This window comes from Salmo salar, chromosome ssa02 (genome assembly GCF_905237065.1).
Source record: "Salmo salar chromosome ssa02, Ssal_v3.1, whole genome shotgun sequence".
Taxonomy (NCBI): domain Eukaryota; kingdom Metazoa; phylum Chordata; class Actinopteri; order Salmoniformes; family Salmonidae; genus Salmo; species Salmo salar.
The window spans coordinates 42,294,958-42,318,126 of NC_059443.1; the positions used below are offsets into that span (position 1 = coordinate 42,294,958).

General features: G+C 44.6%; 1 protein-coding gene across 3 annotated transcripts; it reads right to left on the minus strand.

Annotated features, from left to right (window-relative positions):
• Positions 1–5,892: 5,892 nt before the first annotated feature.
• Positions 5,893–23,124, minus strand: LOC106583455 (centrosomal protein of 85 kDa). 3 transcript variants are annotated; one of them, XM_014167651.2, is made up of 13 exons: positions 22,930–23,124; positions 21,028–21,159; positions 17,238–18,040; positions 10,748–10,881; positions 10,220–10,337; positions 9,896–10,081; positions 9,530–9,682; positions 9,132–9,286; positions 8,783–8,900; positions 8,603–8,653; positions 8,387–8,494; positions 7,821–8,064; positions 5,893–7,373 (listed from the first exon to the last, which is right to left on the minus strand). In XM_014167651.2, exons 2-13 carry the CDS (start codon positions 21,143–21,145, stop codon positions 7,210–7,212), a joined length of 2,352 nt encoding a protein of 783 aa, XP_014023126.1. In that variant the 5' UTR covers positions 21,146–21,159; positions 22,930–23,124; the 3' UTR covers positions 5,893–7,209. The 3 variants fall into 3 exon arrangements, with proteins under 3 accessions (XP_014023126.1, XP_014023135.1, XP_014023142.1); XM_014167660.2 differs by lacking the exon at positions 22,930–23,124 and adding an exon at positions 21,656–21,853; XM_014167667.2 differs by lacking the exons at positions 21,028–21,159; positions 22,930–23,124 and adding an exon at positions 18,823–19,082.
• Between the last annotated feature and the right edge of the window lie 45 nt (positions 23,125–23,169).

A 23,169-nucleotide genomic window follows, 5' to 3' on the forward strand; every position in this document is an offset into this window, starting at 1 on the left:
GTGTGTCTGCTTTGTGTGCATGCGTGAATTTCAAATGTGCTTACTGTAGGAAAACGGACTACCTGGACAATGTATTTCCTGTTTGTTTTGTGGTGAGTAGTGGCACGTCGTCTTTTGGCGTACACAGGTTCACGACAGGCGAGAGGAGGCGTTCCAAGAGAGGTGACCGTGGGTGGAGCTCCCTGGGAAGGGGCAGGCTGTTGTTGGATGCACAGAGGGGGAGAAATCAACAGACAGCCTAGAACACGCGTACTGTGCCGTCTCCCAGATACCCGGTTGGTCCCCTCTGTATCGCTTCAATTTGTTCCCAAAAACATGTGCTACACTTTACACTCTAATTGAACCAACTGCAGGGGAGGAATCTCAATTGTATTTTTTGGATTCCTCGAGTCCTCTCTCCTCGTCTCCTCCTGAACATGCATGAGATGGGAAGAAACCTTAGATCTTCTTTGAGGAGGCGAGGAGAGAGGACGCAAGGAATCAATGAAATAATAGAATTTCATACTTGAAGTTGGTTCAACTATATGCATGTCACTTGAGATTCACCCCAAGCCTATTTTGCTCAAACTTGAACATTGAGTTACCCACAGGCAGAACACTGACAATGTACCAATTGATGAACAGGCTGCCCAGGGTGTTGGTGAAGGCTGGTAGAGTGATTGACATCAGGGACTCCGTGAAAGCCAGTCTGCAGGTGAGACTGAGATCTGTTGCATGTTTCTGCTTATACCTGTAGATGATGAACGCGAGTATACTATATGTTAGTACATGCCTGTGTCTTGTGTTTAGGGCTCTTCTGATGCTCCAAACAGCCATGCTGTGACCCTCATAGACACACCAGTGCTACAGGCCTTGAAAGAGAGGTATGGAGGTGTCTAGAACTATGCATAATACTTTCACTTCCACCACTAGGGGGCCTTGTGGGACCTTGTGACAGAGGAGACCCTGGAAGAGGGACACACATTTGCTAATGTGAGTTATGAACCTGTTGTCTCCTACTCTAACTCAGGTTGGAGTTGCATGAGACTGATTCCCTCCCCCCCCCAACTTGGCCCGTGATGTCACCACACTGAGGGTGAAGTCAGAGGATGGCGAGCACACCTACATCATGAAAATGCACTTCTCAGAGACCATAGGTCACCTGCACCAGTATCTGGACAAGCACAGGTGGGTTGGGAGCCATTACCACAAAATGCTGTGCAGAGTATTTTGCCCAGGAAGTCCATCAGGTTCACAGTACTTCATCTTAGTCACAGTGACATTTGGGTCATGTTAATCTCAGACACCCAGAACTAAAATCAGGCAAATGGAAGGGGGAGAAGGTAAGGAACTTGTCTGTCGACCCTGCATTAAAAACCAAAATAGGTTAAAGAAAATTGTGATGAATAAAAAAAGTGTACCAGTTTCATTTAAGGACCAACAAATTGACAGCTGTGCCATACTGATTGCAAAATAGTTGAAGAGATTTGATGTACCTGGCACATGGTTTATGAACTGATACACAAAACGACACCAGATTCAAAACTTACAAGTTTTTCAATTTAAATTATACAAAATTCTTGCAACCAATAGAATGTTATATACAGTGCCAATCGATCAACTGTATAAAATAATACTCTTAGCAAAAATGTTTATCTTTGATTTACAATCTGTAGAAACTATGATAATAGAAATGTTCAGAACTTTTGTTGAAACATCACAGCACAGTTGAAAAATAGATGGCAAATAGATGGTGTTCAAATATTTATATTGGGAGGGGTTGAGGGGAGCTGAATGGTGGGACTAAAAATAACAAAAAAACAAGAAAACTAATGTAAAATATACTGTGTCCGTAAAATGTATATAGGTTCAGAATTTTTGTGAAACATCACAGCACAGTTGAAAATATACAGTACCAGTCAAAAGTTTGGACACACCTACAGTTTACATACACCTTAGCCAAATACATTTAAACTCAGTTTTTCACAATTCCTGACATTTCATCTTAGTAAAAATCCCCTGTTTTAGGTCAGTTAGGATCACCACTTTATTTTAAGAATGTGAAATGTCAGAATAATAGTAGAGAGAATGATTTATTTCAGCTTTTATTTATTTCATCACATTCCCAGTGGGTCAGAAGTTTACATACACTCAATTAGTGTTTGGTAGCATTGCCTTTAAATTGTTTAACTTGGGTCAAACGTTTCGAGTAGCCTTCCACAAGTTTCCCACAATAAGTTGGGTGAATTTTGGCCCATTCCTCCTGACAGAGCTGGTGTAACTGAGTCAGGTTTGTAGGCCTCCTTGCTCGCAAACGCTTTTTCAGTTCTTCCCACACATTTTCTATGGGATTGAGGTCAGGGCTTTGTGATGGCCACTCCTATACCTTGACTTTGTTGTCCTTAAGCCATTTTGCCACAACTTGGAAGTATGCTTGGGGTCATTTTCCATTTGGAAGACCCATTTGCGACCAAGCTTTAACTTCCTGTCTGATGTCTTGAGATGTTGCTTCAATATATCCACATAATTGTCCTTCCTCATAATGCCATCTATTTTGTGAAGTGCACCAGTCCCTTCTGCAGCAAAGCACCCCCACAACATGATGTTGCCACCCCTGTGCTTCACGGTTGGAATGGTGTTCTTCGGCTTGCAAGCTTCCCCCTTTTTCCTCCGAACATAACGATGGTCATTATGGCCAAACAGTTCTATTTTTGTTTCATCAATCCAGAGGACATTTCCCCAAAAAGTACGATCTTTGTCCCCATGTGCAGTTGCAAACCGTAGTCTGGCTTTTTAATTTTTTAATGGCGGTTTTGAAGCAGTGGCTTCTTCCTTGCTGAGCGGCCTTTCAGGTTATGTCGATATAGGACTCGTTTTACTGTAGATATAGATACTTTTGTACTTGTTTCTTTAAGCATCTTCACAAGGTCCTTTGCTGTTGTTCTGGGATTGATTTGCACACGCACCAAAGTACATTAATCTCTAGGAGACAGAACATGTCTCCTTCCTGAGCGGTATGACGGCTGCGTAGTCCCACGGTGTTTATACTTGCATACTATTGTTTGTACAGATGAACGTGGTACCTTCAGGCATTTAGAAATTGCTCCCAAGGATGAACCAGACTTGTGGAGGTCTACATTTTTTTTTCTGAGGCCTTGGCTGATTTCTTTTGATTTTCCCATGATGTCAAGCAAAGAGGCACTGAGTTTGAAGGTAGGCCTTGAAACACATCCACAGGTACACCTCCAATTGACTCAAATTATGTCAATTAGCCTATCAGAAGCTTCTAAAGCCATGACATAATTTTCTGGAGTTTTCCAAGCTGTTTAAAGGCACAGTCAATTTAGTGTATGTAAACTTCTGACCCACTGGAATTGTGATACAGTGAATTATAAGTGAAATAATCTGTCTGTAAACAATTATTGGAAAAATTACTTGTGCCATGCACAAAGTAGATGTCCTAATCGACTTGCCAAAACTATAGTTTGTTAACAAGAAATGTATGGAGTGGTTGAAAAATGAGTTTTAAATGACTCTAACCTAAGTGTATGTAAACTTCCGACTTCAACTGTATGTGTGTGTGTATATATTTATTTATTTTGAGGATAACATATACAGTACCAGTAAAAAGTTGACACCTACTCATTCAAGGGTTTTTCTATATTTGACATCAAAACTAGGAAATAACATATGGAATCATGTAGTAACCAAAAAAGTGTTAAACAAATTTAAATATATTGTAGGTTCTTCAAAGTAGCCACACTTTACCTTGATGACATCTTTGCACACTCTTGGCATTCTCTAAACCATCTTCATGAGGCAGTCACCTAGAATGCATTTCAATTAACAGGTGTGCCTTGTTAAAAGTTAATTTGTGGAATTTCTTTCCTTAATGCGTTTGAGCCAATCAGTTGTGTTGTGACAAGGTGGTATACAGAAGACAGCCCTATTTGGTAAAAGACCAAGTCCATATTATGGCAACAACAGTACAAATGAGCAAAGAGAAATGACAGTCCATCATTACTTTAAGACATGGTCAGTCAATATGTAAAATTAAAGAACTTTGAACATTTCTTCAAGTGCAGTCGCAAAAACCATCAAGCGCTATGATGAAACTGGCTCTCATGAGGACCTCCACAGGAAACGAAGTCCCAGCGTTACCTCTGCTGCAGAGGATAAGTTCATTAGTTACCAGCCTCAGAAATTGCAGCTCAAATAAATGCTTCAGAGTTCAAGTAAGAGACACATCTCATCAACTGTTCAGAGGATCAGGCCTTCACGGTCAAATTGCTGCAAAGATACCACTACAAAAAAGACACCAATAAGAAGAGATTTGCTCTGGCTAAGAAACATAAGCAATGGACATTACACCAGTGGAAATCTGTTCTTTGGTCTGATGAGTCCAAATTAGATTTTTGGTTCAACTGCCGTGTCTTTGTGTGAGACAGACTAGGTGAACGGATAATCTCCGCATGTGGTTCCCACCAAGAAGCAGGTCGTGTGATGGTGCGGGGGTGCTTTGCTGGTGACATTGTCAGTGATTTATTTAGAATTCAAGGCACACTTACCCAGCATGGCTACCACAGCAATCTGCAGCGATACGCCATCCCATCTGGTTCGCACTTAAGTGGGACTAGCTTTTGTTTTTCAACAGGACAATGACCCAAAACACACCTCCAGGCTGTCTGTGTGTGTGTGTATATATATATATATATATAAAAAATGGAAATGTAGACAATTACATTGATAGAAGCCACAATTTATTTGCAATATTAAAGCGGATCCACCTACATTAAATTTTTTTAATAATCTCGCATACTTTCATCAGATGCTCGATTAAATTCTCGGGGGAGACGTGGTAGAAAATGTACTAACGAGGCTAGTGAAGTATCCACTCCTCTAAATGGGGAATCGCGATTTGTCCAAATGATTAGTGACAAAATCTGCATACCAGAACTAAGTCTCATCCCAGTCTGTTGGACATGTTATGAAAGCCCAGTCCTGTGCCATCACTATCAACTCTCTCTCCACCCTCACAATTTCAGATGGACAGATGCCCCTGTAACAGTGTAGGTTCCGTCCCTCTCGTCGCCCCAACCTGGGCTCCAACCAGGGACCCTTGCACACATCAACAACTGACACCCACGAAGCATCGTTACCCATCGCGCTACAAAAGCCGCGGCCCTTGCAACGCAAGGGGAACAACCACTTCAGGTCTCAGAGCGAGTGACGTCACTGATTGAAACGCTATTAGCGCGCACCACCGCTAACTAACTAGCCAGTTCACATCGGTTACACCCCAGCATATGACATCAGTGCGTTCCCACAGCGCTGGTACAAATGCTGCTCTGCTGCTCAGGACTAGGCCAGGCCCACCTCAATGACAAAACAACAATCGCCCTGTTGCTCTCCTCGCGGTTATAAAATACTGTATTTACTTTCATAACCATGTATATTCAGATCTGATAGGGATGTCACACTAGGGGGTGCCAACACTTAATCAGAACTATCCTTTTCAGGATCATCATGACATGGGAAAAATCCTAATTTCCATAGGAATACTTGCATAATTATTGATGCTGATGCAGATAACTCTACCTTGTAAGCAGTCATGGTTCAAGGTGAATTAACAAAATAACGGTGCACGAGCAGCACCGCAGATATTGCAATGAGCAAGATGCAAGACTTCGCTCTCTCAGTCACACACAGTATCTGCACATGGGCATGGATTTGCTTCACTCTCTTATGTGGTAGCCAAGGGATCAAAACAGCGGAGACGTTTAGCCTCCAATGATCTTAGTTGTGGAAAATTGACCCACTGCATCTACGTTATATCGCTGACTACCTTTTAAAATGGAAAGATTTTAAACAAAGTAAATTACAATTCATCATGTGGAGATCACCAAGCCAACGTATTGAAAACAAACTTTATTTCAGTGTAATTAAGGATAAATTCAATATAAAAATATGACAAGTTGTCTAACTTTGTTCAAGCTCAAATGAGAACTCAGTCTCATCTAGACAAGTCTGTCCCAACTTAGTGTCATGTTCGTCAACTGAAGGAAAGCATTTGACGTGACATTCCATCAATAAATTAACTCTTCGTGCTCGTCGACCACTGAAGCAAAATAGAATAAAGTTAGTGTTCAGTCATGTCGTACATTTTTTTAATGACAATACTGACATCCATTAGTTAAGTTATTCATTTGAAACCAAACATTTCTTGCTAGTACAGATATGGGCACCAAAGTGAACAGTGTATAAGGACAAAGTAGGCACAGGGACCCACCTGTTAGATTACAGTATGTTTCTCTGCAAGAGTGAACAGACCCATAACAACCAGTCCCACAAATACTGTTAAGGAGTGTGTAAAATGGCTTCAGTCCACATCGTCACAGACCGTTATTCCCCCCCATAACTAGCTGTGACATTTATTCTTCGAGGACAACCCATGAAGCAATGTTTAAGGAATGTATTGAGTTGCTCTGTCGGCTGAAACACCAAAATAAAGTACATTTTTGAGAAAGAAAGCTACTAGCAAATTTTCCTGGGAGTATATTGGCTTGCATGGTGATGACAGCAAAAGCACAGACAGGCACGATTGAAGATCAAAGCAAGCCCACTACCTGAGAGAAATATCTGCTAACATGAAAAAATATATAATAATTTACAGACGGGACAGATGTCTCTGAACAATATCTCAGTTATAATGCTGACAGAATGTATTTTCAGTATTAGCCCTACCACTGTTAAAAGCCACCCACACGCCAATGCTACAAATATGCCATAAAAAAAAAAAAAAAGGTTTAGTAACATTCCCTGTTGAATCACTCAAACAGATTTCAATATTTTCAGTTGATTGTCAACCACATCCAACATTATTTCCCCAGAGGGAAGATTTAAATAATAAAATAGTGTTATTTATTGAAAAAGACAACAACCCCATCCATGTGTGTCACTAAAAGAGGGGAGGGCCTCTGACAACACAAAGACACAAATGTATCAGTAAAACATTTATAAAAACAAAAACACACTGGTTTGAGAACAGTTCTTTCACCGTAAGCCCTTTGACTGAAATGCATGACCTGATCAAGGATTCCATTCCCAATGGGCCAACATGAGATTCCATTTCATACTCAATGGAGTATGGAAGAAGCAAGGCCAATATAGAAGCCTTACCCAATTAGCCTGATGGTTCAGTCTGTTTTAGAGACAGGCTAGCAGCTGGGGCTACTGGGTAATGCAGTTCTCTCCCATGTCCTGGGCGTAGCGGTCTGAGACGGTGGTGCGGAGCTCCTCCACGTCACGACGCAGCTGCTGGGCTTCAGTCAACTTCCTCTGGAGGACCTCAGGACTCAGCCAATCCTCCACCTGCTCTGCTATGGGTGGGGGAGCTGGGGAGAAGAAGAAACAGTTAATACACACTATGAAAGTTACTTTTTTCCCCCTCTTCAGAATGTAGCCTTTTAAAAAAAAAAAAATGTTACTTTAGGCTTTTGAATGGTCTTCAAAACAAAAACATAAGGCATCTGGCTGAAGTAAATTCATCAACCAAAAAAAACACACACACACACACCTTAAATAACCAAACACTTTCAGGAATTTGATTATACAATCATCAAGCCCATTCAAAAGATTAGGTGACAGACCTGGAAGTATGACGTAGGGCAACAACGTAGGGCAACAACGTATTACAACGCTGGAAGTATTCTCCGGCTACAACACTTAAATTGATCAAACATTCATCTTTTACCATTGTTCAAGCTACAACTGATAAGCGTTTCAGGATTAAGTGAAAAATAGCGGCAGCCTTTTTTTAATGCACGGTGGTCATCACTCACATGTAATGCCAAGCAGCAGCGAGAGGTTGGGGTCTCGGCCCTGTGACCGTTGGGTCAGGACGTTGCAGAGGGAGCGCAGGTCACAGAGGCACGAGGCCATCTCCCCATGGAGACGCTGAGTGAGGCGGGCCCCGGCGGGCCGCAGCGAGGACGACGTCCGGTCCAGGTTCACCCTCTCCGAGTCCTCCAGACGCTCATGGAGGGTCAGGTTCTGCTCCATTAGTTCCTGGTTCTGGGCCGAAAGCTGGAAATACGCAGAAAAAGCATGATTAGGAATTACAGAAATAGGCAACATATTCAACTCAAGTTTTTTTACACCTAAAATTGTTGGGTGCTGGAGAATCATCATAGATACTCCATGTAAAATAAAATGGACAGTTACAGCACTCTAAAAGATTCAACTTCAATACGTATGTGCATGGTTAATGAATAAGCATTGAAATGTAACCTAGTGTCCAGTTCATCATTTTATGCATTAGGACAGAACATGAGCTCTGGGGCTCTCAAGATGATTCCCATCAGAACATTAGTTCCAGTAGTGGTGAGGTCCTGTCCTACCATCTCACCTCCTTCATGGCTGTGCGGAGCTGGAGCAGCCCCTGCTCTTTAGAACAAACCTCCTCTCTCATAGCGTGGGAGCTGCTCTCCTCCTGAGACACCTGCTCCTCTAGGGTCTACACACAGGTCAGAGGTTGGACATGGGTTAGGCATGGCTACTAAGTCCATTTGGTTACTCAGAGATATCCTCCAAGGTGTGAACTGATTGAATTCGTATCACTTACTACAATCTGGGCGCCCAGTTTCTCCATCACCCTCAGCTGCTTCTCTAGGACCTGGAGAAGAAGAGGAACGTTTTAGAACCAGCACAAGACGACAACCACAAAAAGCAGAGCAACATTTTAGAATGTAACGTACCGGGTGAAAATGTCAATGTAAGGAAGGAACGAGATGAAAAGACTGACCTTTTTAAGTCTCTGCTGTTCCTCTCTCAGGCTGCTGTTCTCCCCTCGGAGTACTTCCACATCCAGGGAGGGTAACCTTGCCCCGTCCTCCAGGCCTTCCTGCACCCGCTCTTGTAAACTGACACACAAAAAAAACGAATTACCAAAACGGGTCATTATACAAACAACGGAGGTTATACGAGTATTCGTGCGTGTTAAAATACGTGTGCGTGCACACCTGGTATGTGATCATGTCAGAATGAGTGCATAGCTGTGTGTGGGGTAGTAAAATACTTGGCCCTGGTTGGATAGCTCAGAGTTTGCTCTTTTCTAACCATAGCGTCGAGCTTAGATTGGTGTGTGTGTGTACCTGGTGACAGTGGTGAGCAGCTCCCTCTCCCTGCGTCTCTGCTCCTCCAGCTGGGTGTCCTTCTCCCGGGTGTGTGAGCGACCCTCCTCCAGACACACCTCCAGCTCTCTGACCCGGCCCTGCAGCTGGGACGCCCGCTGCTCCGCCTCCGACAGCTAAAACACACACGTCAGCACTAAACTCAGGGCATGCTCGTGTGTGGCTTTTGCGGTGGAGCTGCGCATATCAGACGATTTAAACATCTTATTAATGTGATTCCTGAGACAGTGAACACAAAATCGCCAGACAGCAATAAAAAGACGACCTGGAACGTGACCATAAACATAAAGGTAGGACGTAATTGTGTTGAGTGAGATGAAGGTATGTGTGTGTTTAATGCAGTCTGTGCTGGTTTTGACCTGTTTGCTCTGGCCCTGGTAGTCCTCCATAGTGGGCAGGTCAGCTAGGTAGCGCTCTAGAGTCTCGATGCGCTGCTGCTTCTCTCGGTTCTGCTCTGCCTCCTTCTGGCACTTCTTCTTCAGGCTGTTGATGTGCTTGTCCCGGCTGCGAATCTACACACACACACACACACAATGTTAAGTATGGCATAACGGTCACTTTTTATAAATAGAAAAATTCCGACTGCAACACTACACACACCCAGTTATTAAGTCACATGAAATAACTGACGTTATGCAATTTGAAAAGGGAATCCGTTTTTGTAATTAGCAACTGGACTATCAATGTAGCAGTGTGATGTTGTGGCCCAACACTCAGCATCTCACCCTCTCCTCCTGCTTCTTCAGCTCCTCGGCGTGCCTCTCGCTGGTCTCCCTCAGCGCATCGTTCAGGCGCCGCGTCTCCGCCTCCATGGCACCGAGGCGGCGCTCTGCCTCCGCCTTCTCCTGGGCGGCGCAGTCACCCCGCTCCGCAAACTGGGCCCGCAGGAAGGCATTCTCCCTCTGAGCCTCCTGGAAGACACACAGGAAAGACTTCGAGGTCATCCGTGGTCGTGTGGTTTCAGCTCAATGAAGCGTGTGTGGGGCTCTGGATAAGAGAGTTTGCTAAATGACAAAATGTGAAAGGACGTGCGAGTGTGTTCAGCTCACCTGCAGTCGAAGCAGACACAGGTCGCCGTATGGAGCGCCGCGGCCGAGCAGGGCTCCGTGGACCTGCAGCTCGCTCTCCCGCAGCCGCTGCTCCAGCTGAGACATCTGCTGCTTCTGTCTACAACAACACAGACCAGAGTAAAACACCAGTGACATGGTCAGATACCACACACACAGCGGGCTGTATCAGGGGAAGTGTAGAATTATTTAATTTTTTTCCCCAGGTAGGGCATTAGATATCCCTTACCCCAGGACACTTTAAAGGAGCATCTTCATGGATCAGAGATTATTTTCAGCCTAACCAAGGCTCTGATAAAGGCGCGCTACGCCAGAATGTAAGCCTGTTTGTCCCCCAGATCTAGGCACGCACTTTTCCCTTATATTCCTGGATAGTCACCAGTTGCAGTGTCCTGAGGTAAAGAATACTTTCTTGGGATTATCCCGCAGTCGCGCAGCTGATTCTTTTGTTCAAGCAAGGCCAAAGTGAGTTTGGTTAACCTTTTCAAATCTGAAGTAATAGGTGTGTACCTCTCGATGACTAGCTCCTTCTCCTTCAGAATGCTCTCGTTGGCTTTGATCGCCGCCTCCCATTTCCTGGTCTCTGGTGGCATGGAGGGGGTGGAGTAGAGAGCAGGGTACTGGCCCACTCCAGCAGTCATCATCTGCACACACACACACGATGTATTGGACATGTCCGACTCAACTATAAAGAATACCCAACAGCCTTATAACCAAGGAGGGGTTGAATGGAGCTGAAGGTTGTGACTAATAACAACTAAATAGCAAGATAACTCAAATGTAAAACATACTGTGCCCATAAAACATATACTGCTCAAAAAAATAAAGGGAACACTTAAACAACACATCCTAGATCTGAATGAAAGAAATATTCTTATTAAATACTTTTTTCTTTGCATAGTTGAATGTGCTGACAACAAAATCACACAAAAATAATCAATGGAAATCCAATTTATCAACCCATGGAGGTCTGGATTTGGAGTCACACTCAAAATTAAAGTGGAAAACCACACTACAGGCTGATCCAACTTTGATGTAATGTCCTTAAAACAAGTCAAAATGAGGCTCAGTAGTGTGTGTGGCCTCCACATGCTTGTGTGACCTCCCTACAACGCCTGGGCATGCTCCTGATGAGGTGGCGGATGGTCTCCTGAGGGATCTCCTCCCAGACCTGGACTAAAGCATCCGCCAACTCCTGGACAGTCTGTGGTGCAATGTGGCGTTGGTGGATGGAGCGAGACATGATGTCCCAGATGTGCTCAATTGGATTCAGGTCTGGGGAATGGGCGGGCCAGTCCATAGCATCAATGCCTTCCTCTTGCAGGAACTGCTGACACACTCCAGCCACATGAGGTCTAGCATTGTCTTGCATTAGGAGGAACCCAGGGCCAACCACACCAGCATATGGTCTCACAAGGGGTCTGAGGATCTCATCTCGGTACCTAATGGCAGTCAGGCTACCTCTGGCGAGCACATGGAGGGCTGTGCGGCCCCCCAAAGAAATGCCACCCCACATCATGACTGACCCACCGCCAAACCGGTCATGCTGGAGGATGTTGCAGGCAGCAGAACGTTCTCCACGGCATCTCCAGACTCTGTCACGTCTGTCACGTGCTCAGTGTGAACCTGCTTTCATCTGTGAAGAGCACAGGGCGCCAGTGGCAAATTTGCCAATCTTGGTGTTCTCTGGCAAATGCCAAATGTCCTGCACGGTGTTGGGCTGTAAGCACAACCCCCACCTGTGGACGTCGGGCCCTCATACCTCCCTCATGGAGTCTGTTTCTGACCGTTTGAGCAGACACATGCACATTTGTGGCCTGCTGGAGATCATTTTGCAGGGCTCTGGCAGTGCTTCTCCTGCTCCTCCTTGCATAAAGGCAGAGGTAGCGGTCCTGCTGCTGGGTTGTTGCCCTCCTACGGCCTCCTCCACGTCTCCTGATGTACTGGCCTGTCTCCTGGTAGCGCCTCCATGCTCTGGACACTACGCTGACAGACACAGCAAACCTCCTTGCCACAGCTCGCATTGATGTGTCATCCTGGATGAGCTGCACTACCTGAGCCACTTGTGTGGGTTGTAGACTCCGTCTCATGCTACCACTAGAGTGAAAGCACCGCCAGCATTCAAAAGTGACCAAAACATCAGCCAGGAAGCATAGGAACTGAGAAGTGGTCTGTGGTCACCACCTGCTGAACCACTCCTTTATTGGGGGTGTCTTGCTTATTGCCTATAATTTCCACCTGTTGTCTATTCCATTTGCACAACAGCATGTGAAATGTATTGTCAATCAGTGTTGCTTCCTAAGTGGACAGTATGATTTCACAGAAGTGTGATTGACTTGGAGTTACATTGGGTTGTTTAAGTGTTCCCTTTATTTTTTTGAGCAGTGTATATAGGTTAAGAACTTTTTGGAAAGAGCACAGTTTGAAAGATGACAAATAGAAACCAAACCAGATGGACATCAGAAATAGATGGGAGAGGAAGACCAGGACTAAAAACAAGCAAAATAGAATTGTGTCCATAAAATATATATAGTATGTATAAGCTGGAAATACAGGGTCTTAGCATTGTTGTTCACTAGTTTGCTCCAGTTGGGGGAGGGGTGGTAGGGTAATAAACACACACACACGTGTGGAAAAAGTACTCGAGTCACTGTAGTAAAGATTCCTTTATAGAAAATGTCTCAAGTAACCCAGTAAAATACTACTTGAGTAAAAGTATTTGGTTGTAAATATACTTAAGTATCAAAAGTATTAATTTCAAATTCCTTATATTATGCAAACCACACAGCACTTTTTTTTTTTATGGATAGCCAGGGGCACAATACATTAATTTACAAACAAAACATGTGTTTAGTGTGTCCGCCAGAGCAGAGGCAGTAGGGATATTCTCTTGATAAGTGCGTGAATTTGACCATTTCCTGTCAAAATGTAACAAGTACTTCTAGGTGTCAGGGAAAATGTTTGGAGTAAAAAGTACATCATTTTCTTTAAGAATGTAGTGAAGTAAAAGTAGAAGTTGTGAAAAATATAAATAGTAAAGTACAGTTACCCCAAAAAACGACTTAACTAGTACTTTAAAGTATTTTTACACCAGTGTGTGTACACACACACACACACACACACACACACACACACACACACACAGTGGGGGGAAAAAAGTATTTGATCCCCTGCTGATTTTGTACGTAGACAGAATAACAAAAAAATCCAGAAAAACACATGTCAAAAATGTTATTAAATGATTTGCATTTTAATGAGGGAAATAAGTATTTGACCCCTCTGCAAAACATGACTTAGTACTTGGTGGCAAACCCCTTGTTGGCAATCACAGAGGTCAGACGTTTCTTGTAGTTGGCCACCAGGAGGGATTTTGTCCCAGTCCTCCTTGCAGATCTTCTCCAAGTCATTAAGGTTTCGAGGCTGACGTTTGGCAACTCGAACCTTCAGCTCCCTCCACAGATTTTCTATGGGATTAAGGTCTGGAGACTGGCTAGGCCACTCCAGGACCTTAATGTGCTTCTTCTTGAGCCACTCCTTTGTTGCCTTGGCCGTGTGTTTTGGGTCATTGTCATGCTGGAATACCCATCCACGACCCATTTTCAATGCCCTTGCTGAGGGAAGGATGTTCTCACCCAAGATTTGACGGTACATGGCCCCGTCCATCGTCCCTTTGATGCGGTGAAGTTGTCCTGTCCCCTTAGCAGAAAAACACCCCCAAAGCATAATGTTTCCACCTCCATGTTTGACGGTGGGGATGGTGTTCTTGGGGTCATAGGCAGCATTCCTCCTCCTCCAAACACGGCGAGTTGATGCCAAAGAGCTCCATTTTGGTCTCATCTGACCACAACACTTTCACCCAGATGTTCATTGGCAAACTTCAGACGGGCATGTATATGTATTCTTGAGCAGGGGGACCTTGCGGGCGCTGCAGGATTTTTGTCCTTCACGGCGTAGTGTGTTACCAATTGTTTTCTTGGTGACTATGGTCCCAGCTGCCTTGAGATCATTGACAAGATCCTCCCGTGTAGTTCTGGGCTGATTCCTCACCGTTCTCATGGTCATTGCAACCCCACGAGGTGAGATCTTGCATGGAGCCCCAGGCCGAGGGCTATTGACAGTTCTTTTGTGTTTCTTCCATTTGCGAATAATCGCACCAAATGTTGTCACCTTCTCACCAAGCTGCTTGGCAATGGTCTTGTAGCCCATTCCAGCCTTGTGTAGGTCTACAATCTTGTCCCTGACATCCTTGGAGAGCTCTTTGGTCAGCAGGGGATCAAATACTTTTCCCCCCCACTGTGTGTGTGCGCGCACGCACGCACATATATATATATTACCAGTCAAAAGTTTGGACACCTAATCATTCAAGGGGTTTTCTTCACCAATAAGAAGAAGAGACTTGCTTGGGCTAAGAAACAGACGAGAATTGGACATTAGAATAGTGGAAATCGGTCCTTTGGTCAAAATTTGAGATTTTTGGTTCCAACCCCCGTGTCTTTGTGAGATGCAGAGTATGTGAATGGATGATCTCTGCATGGGTGGTTCCCACCGTGAAGCATTGAGGAGGAGGTGTGATGGTGTGGGGGTGCTTTGCTGGTGACACGGTCAGTGATTTATTTAGAATTCAAGGCACACTTAACCAGCATGGCTACCACAGCATTCTGCAGCGATACACCATCCCATTTGGTTCGCGCTTAGTGGGACTATAATTTCATTTTTCAACAAGACAATGGCCCAACACACCTCCAGGCTGTGTAAGGGCTATTTGGCCAAGGAGAGTGATGGAGTGCTGCATCAGATGACCTGGCCTCCACAATCACCTGACCTCAACCCAATTGAGATGGTTTGGGATGAGTTGGACCGCAGAGTGAAGGAAAAGTAGCCAACAAGTGCTCAGCATATGTGGGAACTCCTTCAAGACTGTTGGAAAAGCATTCCAAGTGAAGCTGGTTGAGAGAATGCCTAGAGTGTGCAAAGCTGTCATGAAGGCAAACGGTGGCTACTTTGAAGAAACTCAAATATCTTTTCATTTATTTAACACTTTTGGTTACTACCTGATACCATATGTGTTATTCCATTTTGATGTCATCACTATTATTCTACAATGTAGAAAATAAAGAAAATCCCTTGAATGAGTAAGTGTGTTCAAACTTCTGACTGGTAGTGTGTGTGTGTACGTATGTATAAAAAAATATGGGGGATTGGAAGTGATGCAGACAATTACACTGATGGAAGCTACAATATTAAAGCTAAAATAAATACCAGTTTTTTTTTAGTTTTTTTTTTAAAAGGAGGCCATCTTCTCTAAATTTGGCAACATTCAACCACTTTACTCACTTAAAATGTTTTCCGTTGTCCTAACATGGGCATTTTGAGCAGGTCTAATGTTTATCTACACTGCGTGCACAATTGTTAGGCAAATTGTATTCCTCGGGATTAATTTTATTGTTGAACAAACACAATGCTCTCAGTCAATCCAAAATGTTATTGAACCTCAAACCTGAATGTTTAACAAAGGAAAAGTGAGTTTTGTCTTTCTCAGGGAAATATAAGTGTGCACAATTAATAAGCAACTATTAGTGTGCAGAATTATTAGGCAACTAAATTACAAAAATAATTACTCTCAACTCACTTGTTGATTCTCAATTTTTAGAGTAAGTGTAACAGATAAGTAACACAAAATGACAATTATAACATTTTTGGCCTTTCAAAAATATTCAGTGACCAATATAGCCACCCTTTATTTTCAAGAACTTCCATGAGCCTTCCATCCATGGAGTCTGTCAGTTTCTTGATCTGTTCACAATCAATTTTTCGCTGAAGCAGCAACCACAGCCTCCCAAATGCTGTTCAAAAGAGGTGTATTGTCTTCCCTCACTGTAAATCTCACGTTTGAGAAGGGCCCACAAGTTCTCAATAGGATTTAAGTCAGGTGAGGAAGGGGTCCAGGTCGTTATTCAGGCATCTTTGAGGCCCTTGCTGGCTAGCCATCAGTGGAGTACTTGGATGCATGTGATGGAGCATTGTCCTGCATGAAGATCATGGCCTTCTAGAATGCTGAGGACTGCTTCCTGTACCACTGTTTGACGAAAGAATCTTCCAGAAACTGGCAGTAGGTTTGGGAGTTGAGTTTCAGTCCATCTTCAACCCAAAAAGGTCCAACTACCTCATCCTCAATGATAGCAGCCCATACCAGTACCCCTCCTTCACCTTGCTGGCACCTGACTCAGTGGTGCCCTTTGATCCAGCCACGGGCCCATCCATTTGGTCCATCAAGAGTCACTTTCATTTCATCTGTCCATAAAACCTTTGAAAAATCTGTCTTCAGGTATTTCTTTGCCCAATCTTGAAGCTTCAACTTGTGAATCTTATTCAGTGGTGGTCTTGTTTCAGTCTTCTTGACCTTGGCCATGTCTCTGAGCACTTGACACCTTGTACTTTTGAACACTCCAGGTAGGTTGCAGTTCTGGAATACGGTGGCACTGGAGGATAATGGGTTCCTAGTAGTTTGACGTTTAATTCTTCTCAAGTCTTTTTCAGTTAATTTGCGCCTTTTCTTCCCCATGTGTTTTTTGCGCCCCAGTTGACTATTCGCAACAAAACGTTTGATTGTCCGGTGGTCACGCCTCAATAGTTTAGCTATTTAAAGAGTATCGCATCCGTCTGAAAGGCATTTTACATTTTTGGCTTTTCAGTGTCAGTTAAATGTCTTTTTTGGCCCATTTTACCTGAGGTAATGAGGCTGCCTAATAATTATGCACACCTTCATATAAGGTGTTATTCACTTTCGCCACACCCTCCCTCATTACACAAATACATATAATCTGAAAATGATTAAATCCAATAAGCATTCAGGTTTATATGGTTTGGAGATCGAAAATGTGAATACAAATAATGATAAGATCAGAATACTCACTTGCCTAATAATTGGGCACATGTGTACTCCAGAGTGAAATGGGTCAGTCTTACGCTAGCTGTTCTTATGTCTAAATGCTCAGCTCACCTGCATCTGCTCCACTTGCACACGGAGACTCTCCAGCTGCTGCTTGTGCTGCTGTTGCTGCTGCCAGCTGAGCAGCTCGCTGCATCTCTCCTGCAGCATGGGTTCATAGGCCTTGGCCTCCCTCAACAGAGCCTGGGTCTGCAGATACAGAGAGCTGGGGAACACACCTGCTGACCCAGCCCCAGTTCCACCAGGCTGGCTGCTCCTCTGGCTGTAGGGGTCTGGAGCTCCGGGGACCCCTGGCCTTGTCTCGGGGAGAGCCTTGTACGAGTGCTCCATGGCGCCCCTGTAGGCCTCCCCGCTGCACTCGGGAGTCACCCCCAGGCTGGTCATCTGGAGCCTGAGCCGGACGTCGGGGCAGTAGCCCGCCAGCAGGGCAGATTGGTTCATTGTGGGCTCCATGGCGGGCATGTCGAACCTCTGGCCCTCTTCCATGCAAGAGTGGTCCCCCGAGGGGAACAGAGAGTGATCTAGTCCGTTCACGAGGCTGCGGTAGCGGCTCAAGCAGTCTGGCTTGGGCCCGGCGGGGTCAGCTCCCCCCATGCCGTCTTGTGCCATGTCCAGGTTGGGGGAAGAGGCTGATTTGGAGAGGGAGGACGACTTCGAGCTGGATGTTCCACTGGAGGTTCGGGAGCCCGAGGAGGGCCTGTGTGCCTCGGCAGAAGCCTGGGAATCTTCTTGGGAGCAGGGCTGGGGCTTGGAGGCCGGTGGTTCGGCCGTGGAAGGCATGACATGGGCAGTGGGGATGGGAATCTGACTGCGGATGGGCTGGAACGAGGGGCTGCTGCTGGAACTGCAGAAATCTGGAGGGGTAAGAGAAAGGAACCGTTGGATTTGGGTACGAATTTGAAGCAGCATTCATTCAGTAACAAAACTGCCACTTGGGTGGCATTGAATTCAATGAATGGCCTTAGAGTACAACTCTTCCTTTCTCCAAACAATCTCTGGCTTAAGATTCCTTTACAGAGAGCTGGTATGATGTACCTACCCAATACCAGCCACACTATTTTCTGATGGTGATGTGAAGCATACTACACACCATGACTGGGGTCAGTGGGTGGCCCACTTTGCCTGTCAGGTGACACCACTAGTACTGACAGACCTAGTAAGTAGACCTTAGCCAACCCAACTTAAAAGTAACATGTCTAGACCATGCGTCTTAGGGGGTCATCCCTGGTCCATTCCAATGCATTTTAAAAAGGGCTGCGTCTAATTCAAATAAACCTTAACGAGACAGTCATGTTTGCTTTTATTTCATTGCCAACAGAAAGACCATTCATTCACGAACCGAGAAACCCATCACAGCCTTCTTACCACATGCAAGAACAGACAGGCAAATAGCCTAACCTCAGATCATGAGACTACACACCAAAGAAGCACCTCATTTTGATTGTGTGATAACGGCTACAGAGCTATATTTTGAAATGGAAACCGTTAGACACATTGGTTTTCAAATGAAGAAACATCAGTGTTTAAAGCACTGGAAACTAGTAAAAAACAACTTGGCCTGTGTGACAGCAGACCCCATACACAAGCCCTATTTCATTACAGCTATTTCAAGAGAAACCGACAGAGCACTGCTCACCTGGCACTCACTCCGACACTGGGAGAAACGTCTTATTAACCGTGACATTTAACAGCCCAGTGGAAGGGCTGAGCCGCAGCAGCAAGATGTTTAATGCGGTTGCCGAATTCTTTCCAATGCATTTTTCTGGAGGCTCGAAGGTTCTAGGCTGACAGCAGTGTAGAGTCGCGGGCAGGAAGGCCTTGTACAGCAGGGAGTATTGTCCTAGACAATAACCAAGCCAGGCTGCCCTGTACAGCGCTCGGAGCAACCACACACAAACAGACACAGGCAGGAAAGGTTAGGGGTATTTATAGCCCCACTCTCAGGTTACAGAGAGCTGGCTGCTTATTTAAGCACCTAGCCCTCTCCCACCTTCCCGCGCACGTCACATGTGTACACCCCAAAAGCGAGACTAAAAACAATGAGGGAGGCTAAAAACCTCCCCCCAAAAGACATGGCTCATTTTGTACAGAGCTGTGCTTAGCAATGGCTAGGGAAAATAACAATTAGTGAGCACACAACGGGAAGGAACTGGCAAAGACAGAGGCTCTTCCAGTGAAAACATTCTTCAAATTAAACGTTCAGGTGCCCTCAAGGCACGACTGATTCATGAATCAGTCTGGCTAGGACAAGTCCAAACTGCTCTGACGCTTTGAGGGAGAACAAACTAGGCCGATGTGGAATTGAAGTTGAGAGTTAATTCTCCAGCAGGTAAATGGTTTGTGAACTCACTCAAAACATAATTCGGCAACGATCTAATATTAAAACGCTACTCCAGCAGTACGGGAATAACTGTGACCAAAACATAAATAGAAACAAATAGAAATAGACAATTGGATAGTAGGATACAATCAGGTGCATTCAAAGACCAAACAACTTCATCCAGGGCCCCAAAAACAACATATCAGTGCCTATGAAGGATGACCTGTCAGACTGAACTTTGAACTCTCTGACACGACACTATGTCCACACTGACCCTTTCCTTTGACAGTTTAGACTGGAGTAAGGGAGTTGAAGGAGTCAAGAGACTCATGTTGCTAAGCACCGTTATCAGTTACAGCACGGGGGGGAAAATCAGCTGCACTAGCATGCTTGACAGTTGGGCCCAAATAGAAATGTCTCGTTAAATGCAATTCTCCTTTTAGGTGTTCAATTGTGAATGCAGATGGCATGGCGTGATTACAATAGTTTAATGGACTCACGCCCAATTATTAGGAAATAAACTATAGAATCACAAGTAGGCTTACCACAGGCGCACACACACACACAACTAAAGCACTCCAGTCTCACCTTCAATAGGACATCCAGACAGTACATACACCTCCAGTCTTAGTACTTCCAAAATGATGTTCTCATTTAAACCCCATCGGGTGCAGCTAATCTGTGAGCATTACATGTATCACTCAGCAAAGGGGGCGAGGGTTCAGTGTTTCCATTTAGCTGTCCAGTCCTGGCATTCCACCCCCCCCCCATCCCTCAATTAGGTTGGCAGAGCCACCTGGTAAGGAATATAATCTACCCCTGTAAATCTCCTGAGCACATCACCCTGCCTATAAATAGGCTGTACTCAACAACAGAGGATGCTGACCTCCGACCCCTTGTTCCAAACATAACAGTCGCAGAGAGAAACAGCAAGCTGCTGTGGATTTCTCCTTTTCGTTCACATCGACTGCTCTCAAGTTGATATGGTAGGGTAGGGCGGCAGGTAGCCTAGCGGTTAAGAGTGTTGGACCAGTCACCTAAAGGCCACTGGTTCGAATCCCCCCCCCCAGCCAAATTGTTCCTGTAAGTCGCTCTGGATAAGAGCGTCTGCTAAATGACTTAAATGTAAGTCTAGCGAGTCACACATACCTTGAGATTGTGGGCTGATCTGACAACAGCATTGTGATAAGCCAATAAACCTGACAATCACCTCATACACCGGATAATCGTTTTCCAACTCTATGAATGTCTGGCATCTCTGGAACTAAGGCATTTCAAATTGATATTCACCGAGGTGGATCTGAACAAAAAGCTAACTTTTATAAGACATTTAACATGTGAGCTAGTCAGCACTCAGCAGTGTAACTAACATTACTCACCATGGTGAACAGAGAACAGTGTGAACCGTGTACGGCTGTGTGGGGGGTGTTACAGAACTGAGCTATACCACGTGTTGCATAATAACCATGGGTGTTATGGTAGTACACGCCAGGAAGTCAGAGCAAGAGGGAACGTTCTCACCTTCTGTGCTGTCAGATGGGGTGACGCCTAGCCCCGTGTCCCCACTGTCCGCTGTCCCAGGCCGGCGGCCAAAGCGGCTCTGGAACTTCTCAGATACAGCTGGCGTCTGCCACTCCATGTCAGGAAACCCAGCTGAAACACATACATGTGTGAAAAGCACAACCAACATCCACAAGGTGACACTAATAGCATTTCACGATAAGCAGGTATTCCCCCCCCCCTTCATTTTGATGGTGGCTAAAGACGAGAAGGCAATATTGTTGTTTGTCCCACTTGAGCCACCGTAGCAACAACATTGCCAGAAACACTTTCTCAAAATAGTCTTTATTAATCTAAGATAAATCAAGAAAACTGTCATTCATTTTGACGATTTTTCTGAGGACATCTTAGTCATATTTTTTTGGTGGGGTGACAAACACTTCATGTTCCCACTCCTACTAGGAGTAGTACTGTTGACCGATCACCAACGAATGGGCGTAGACTTCGGCTACAAAACTTAATTGCTACATTTTTATTTTATTTTTTATATTGTGTGCACAAACAGCTGGGGAAAAAAACCTGCCAAAGACCAAAATGTCATAATATAGGGGCAAACTGTTCAGACTGGGAAGCATACGGTAAGCTTTACCTGTCAGCTTAGACTCCAGGTATCTCGGAGGTGGTCATTCCGCTCACGTCAGGCAGGTAGCCTAGTGGTTAGCGCATTGGGCCAGTAACCAAAAGGTTGCTAGATCGAATCTCCGAGCTGCCAAGGTAAAAATCTGTCGTTCTGTCCCTGAACAAGGCAGTTAACCCACTGTTCCTAGACCGTCATTGTAAATAAGAATTTGTTCTTAACTGGCTTGCCTAGTTAAATAAAAATAAATGTCACCTGTCAAGAAAGGAGAGTGATATTATGAACATCTGTGTGAAGTTCTGGGCCACATTCAGTTGCAGATAGAAATGCCAAAATATGTTCTACATAATATATTTATATCTGAATGTTTCAAAATGTTGTGTCCTGCTGAACATGCTCCTTGAGTGGACAAATAACACAGATTGCTCTAGGGCTAGAACAATGTGAACTGCAGAACAGTGAGAGAAAAGTAAAGGAAGATACAAAACACAAGCCCTTCCCTCCCCCTCGTTATATAATATCACAGCAATTGCTCAAGAGACCACAAAGTAGAGCCACAGGAACATTAGGAATTTCAGGGAGTATTTCTGGGCAGACACAGATCAACTGTGCTGGCAAGAACAAACACCTCGAAATTACATAACGGGAGCTTGAGTGGTTTAATGGAGGGGTGTGAGAGAGTCTAAACTGAATTTAAGAGCCAGGGGGGCGAGGGGAATGTTACACAGTTGTACCAGAAACACTCAATGTCATCAGCTGACGAGCCCATATTCCAGTTGAAGTTAGTCCAAATGACTGGAAAACAGATGATTCTCGCTGTGATTAAGTTAGAAAGTGAGACCTGTGTCGCTAACTATCTACTAGATATAGCTTATGCCAGTTAGCCACTGGTCAGCTAAATAACGTTACCAAGCGAACACGGTCAGTGCTATCCGGGATTCTTGGGACTTGTTTTTACTAAACCCTACCCGTAACCATTTAAGATGTTAACTTCAATGCGGGGAGGGGGGAATAGCCACGGACCCCAACTTGAACTAACGAGATAGCTAGCTACCTAATGTTACCTAACTAACGTAACTGTAATATAAATTCGATGGCTAACTTACATGTCAATTGTGTTTGTTAGTTATCTAGCTTGTTTAATTAAAAAAACGAAGTTAGTCGGCTAGCAAATTAGCTAGCTAGCGCAATACAAATAACGTTAGCTAGCTAACAAAGTTGCGTTAGTGACATAACATTAGCAACCCATAGCGACGGCGTAAGAGAACTTCGTCACCTAAACCTACCTTTTCTGCAATACTTGAAAATGAACTCCTTGAGTGTACCGAGATTAGCACATGTGTAATTTCGGTCGCTCTCAAGAAATCGTTAATTGCCAGCTGCTGTTCTAGAGTTTAGCTAGCTAACCGTCTCTGATTTGACTCAAACAACACCACAAGCTGTTAGCAACTTCAGAGTCCCGCCCATTTTAAAATAGAAGGGAGACATGGGAACGTTCCATTTGTCTGGCCTTGTCCTTCGATCTG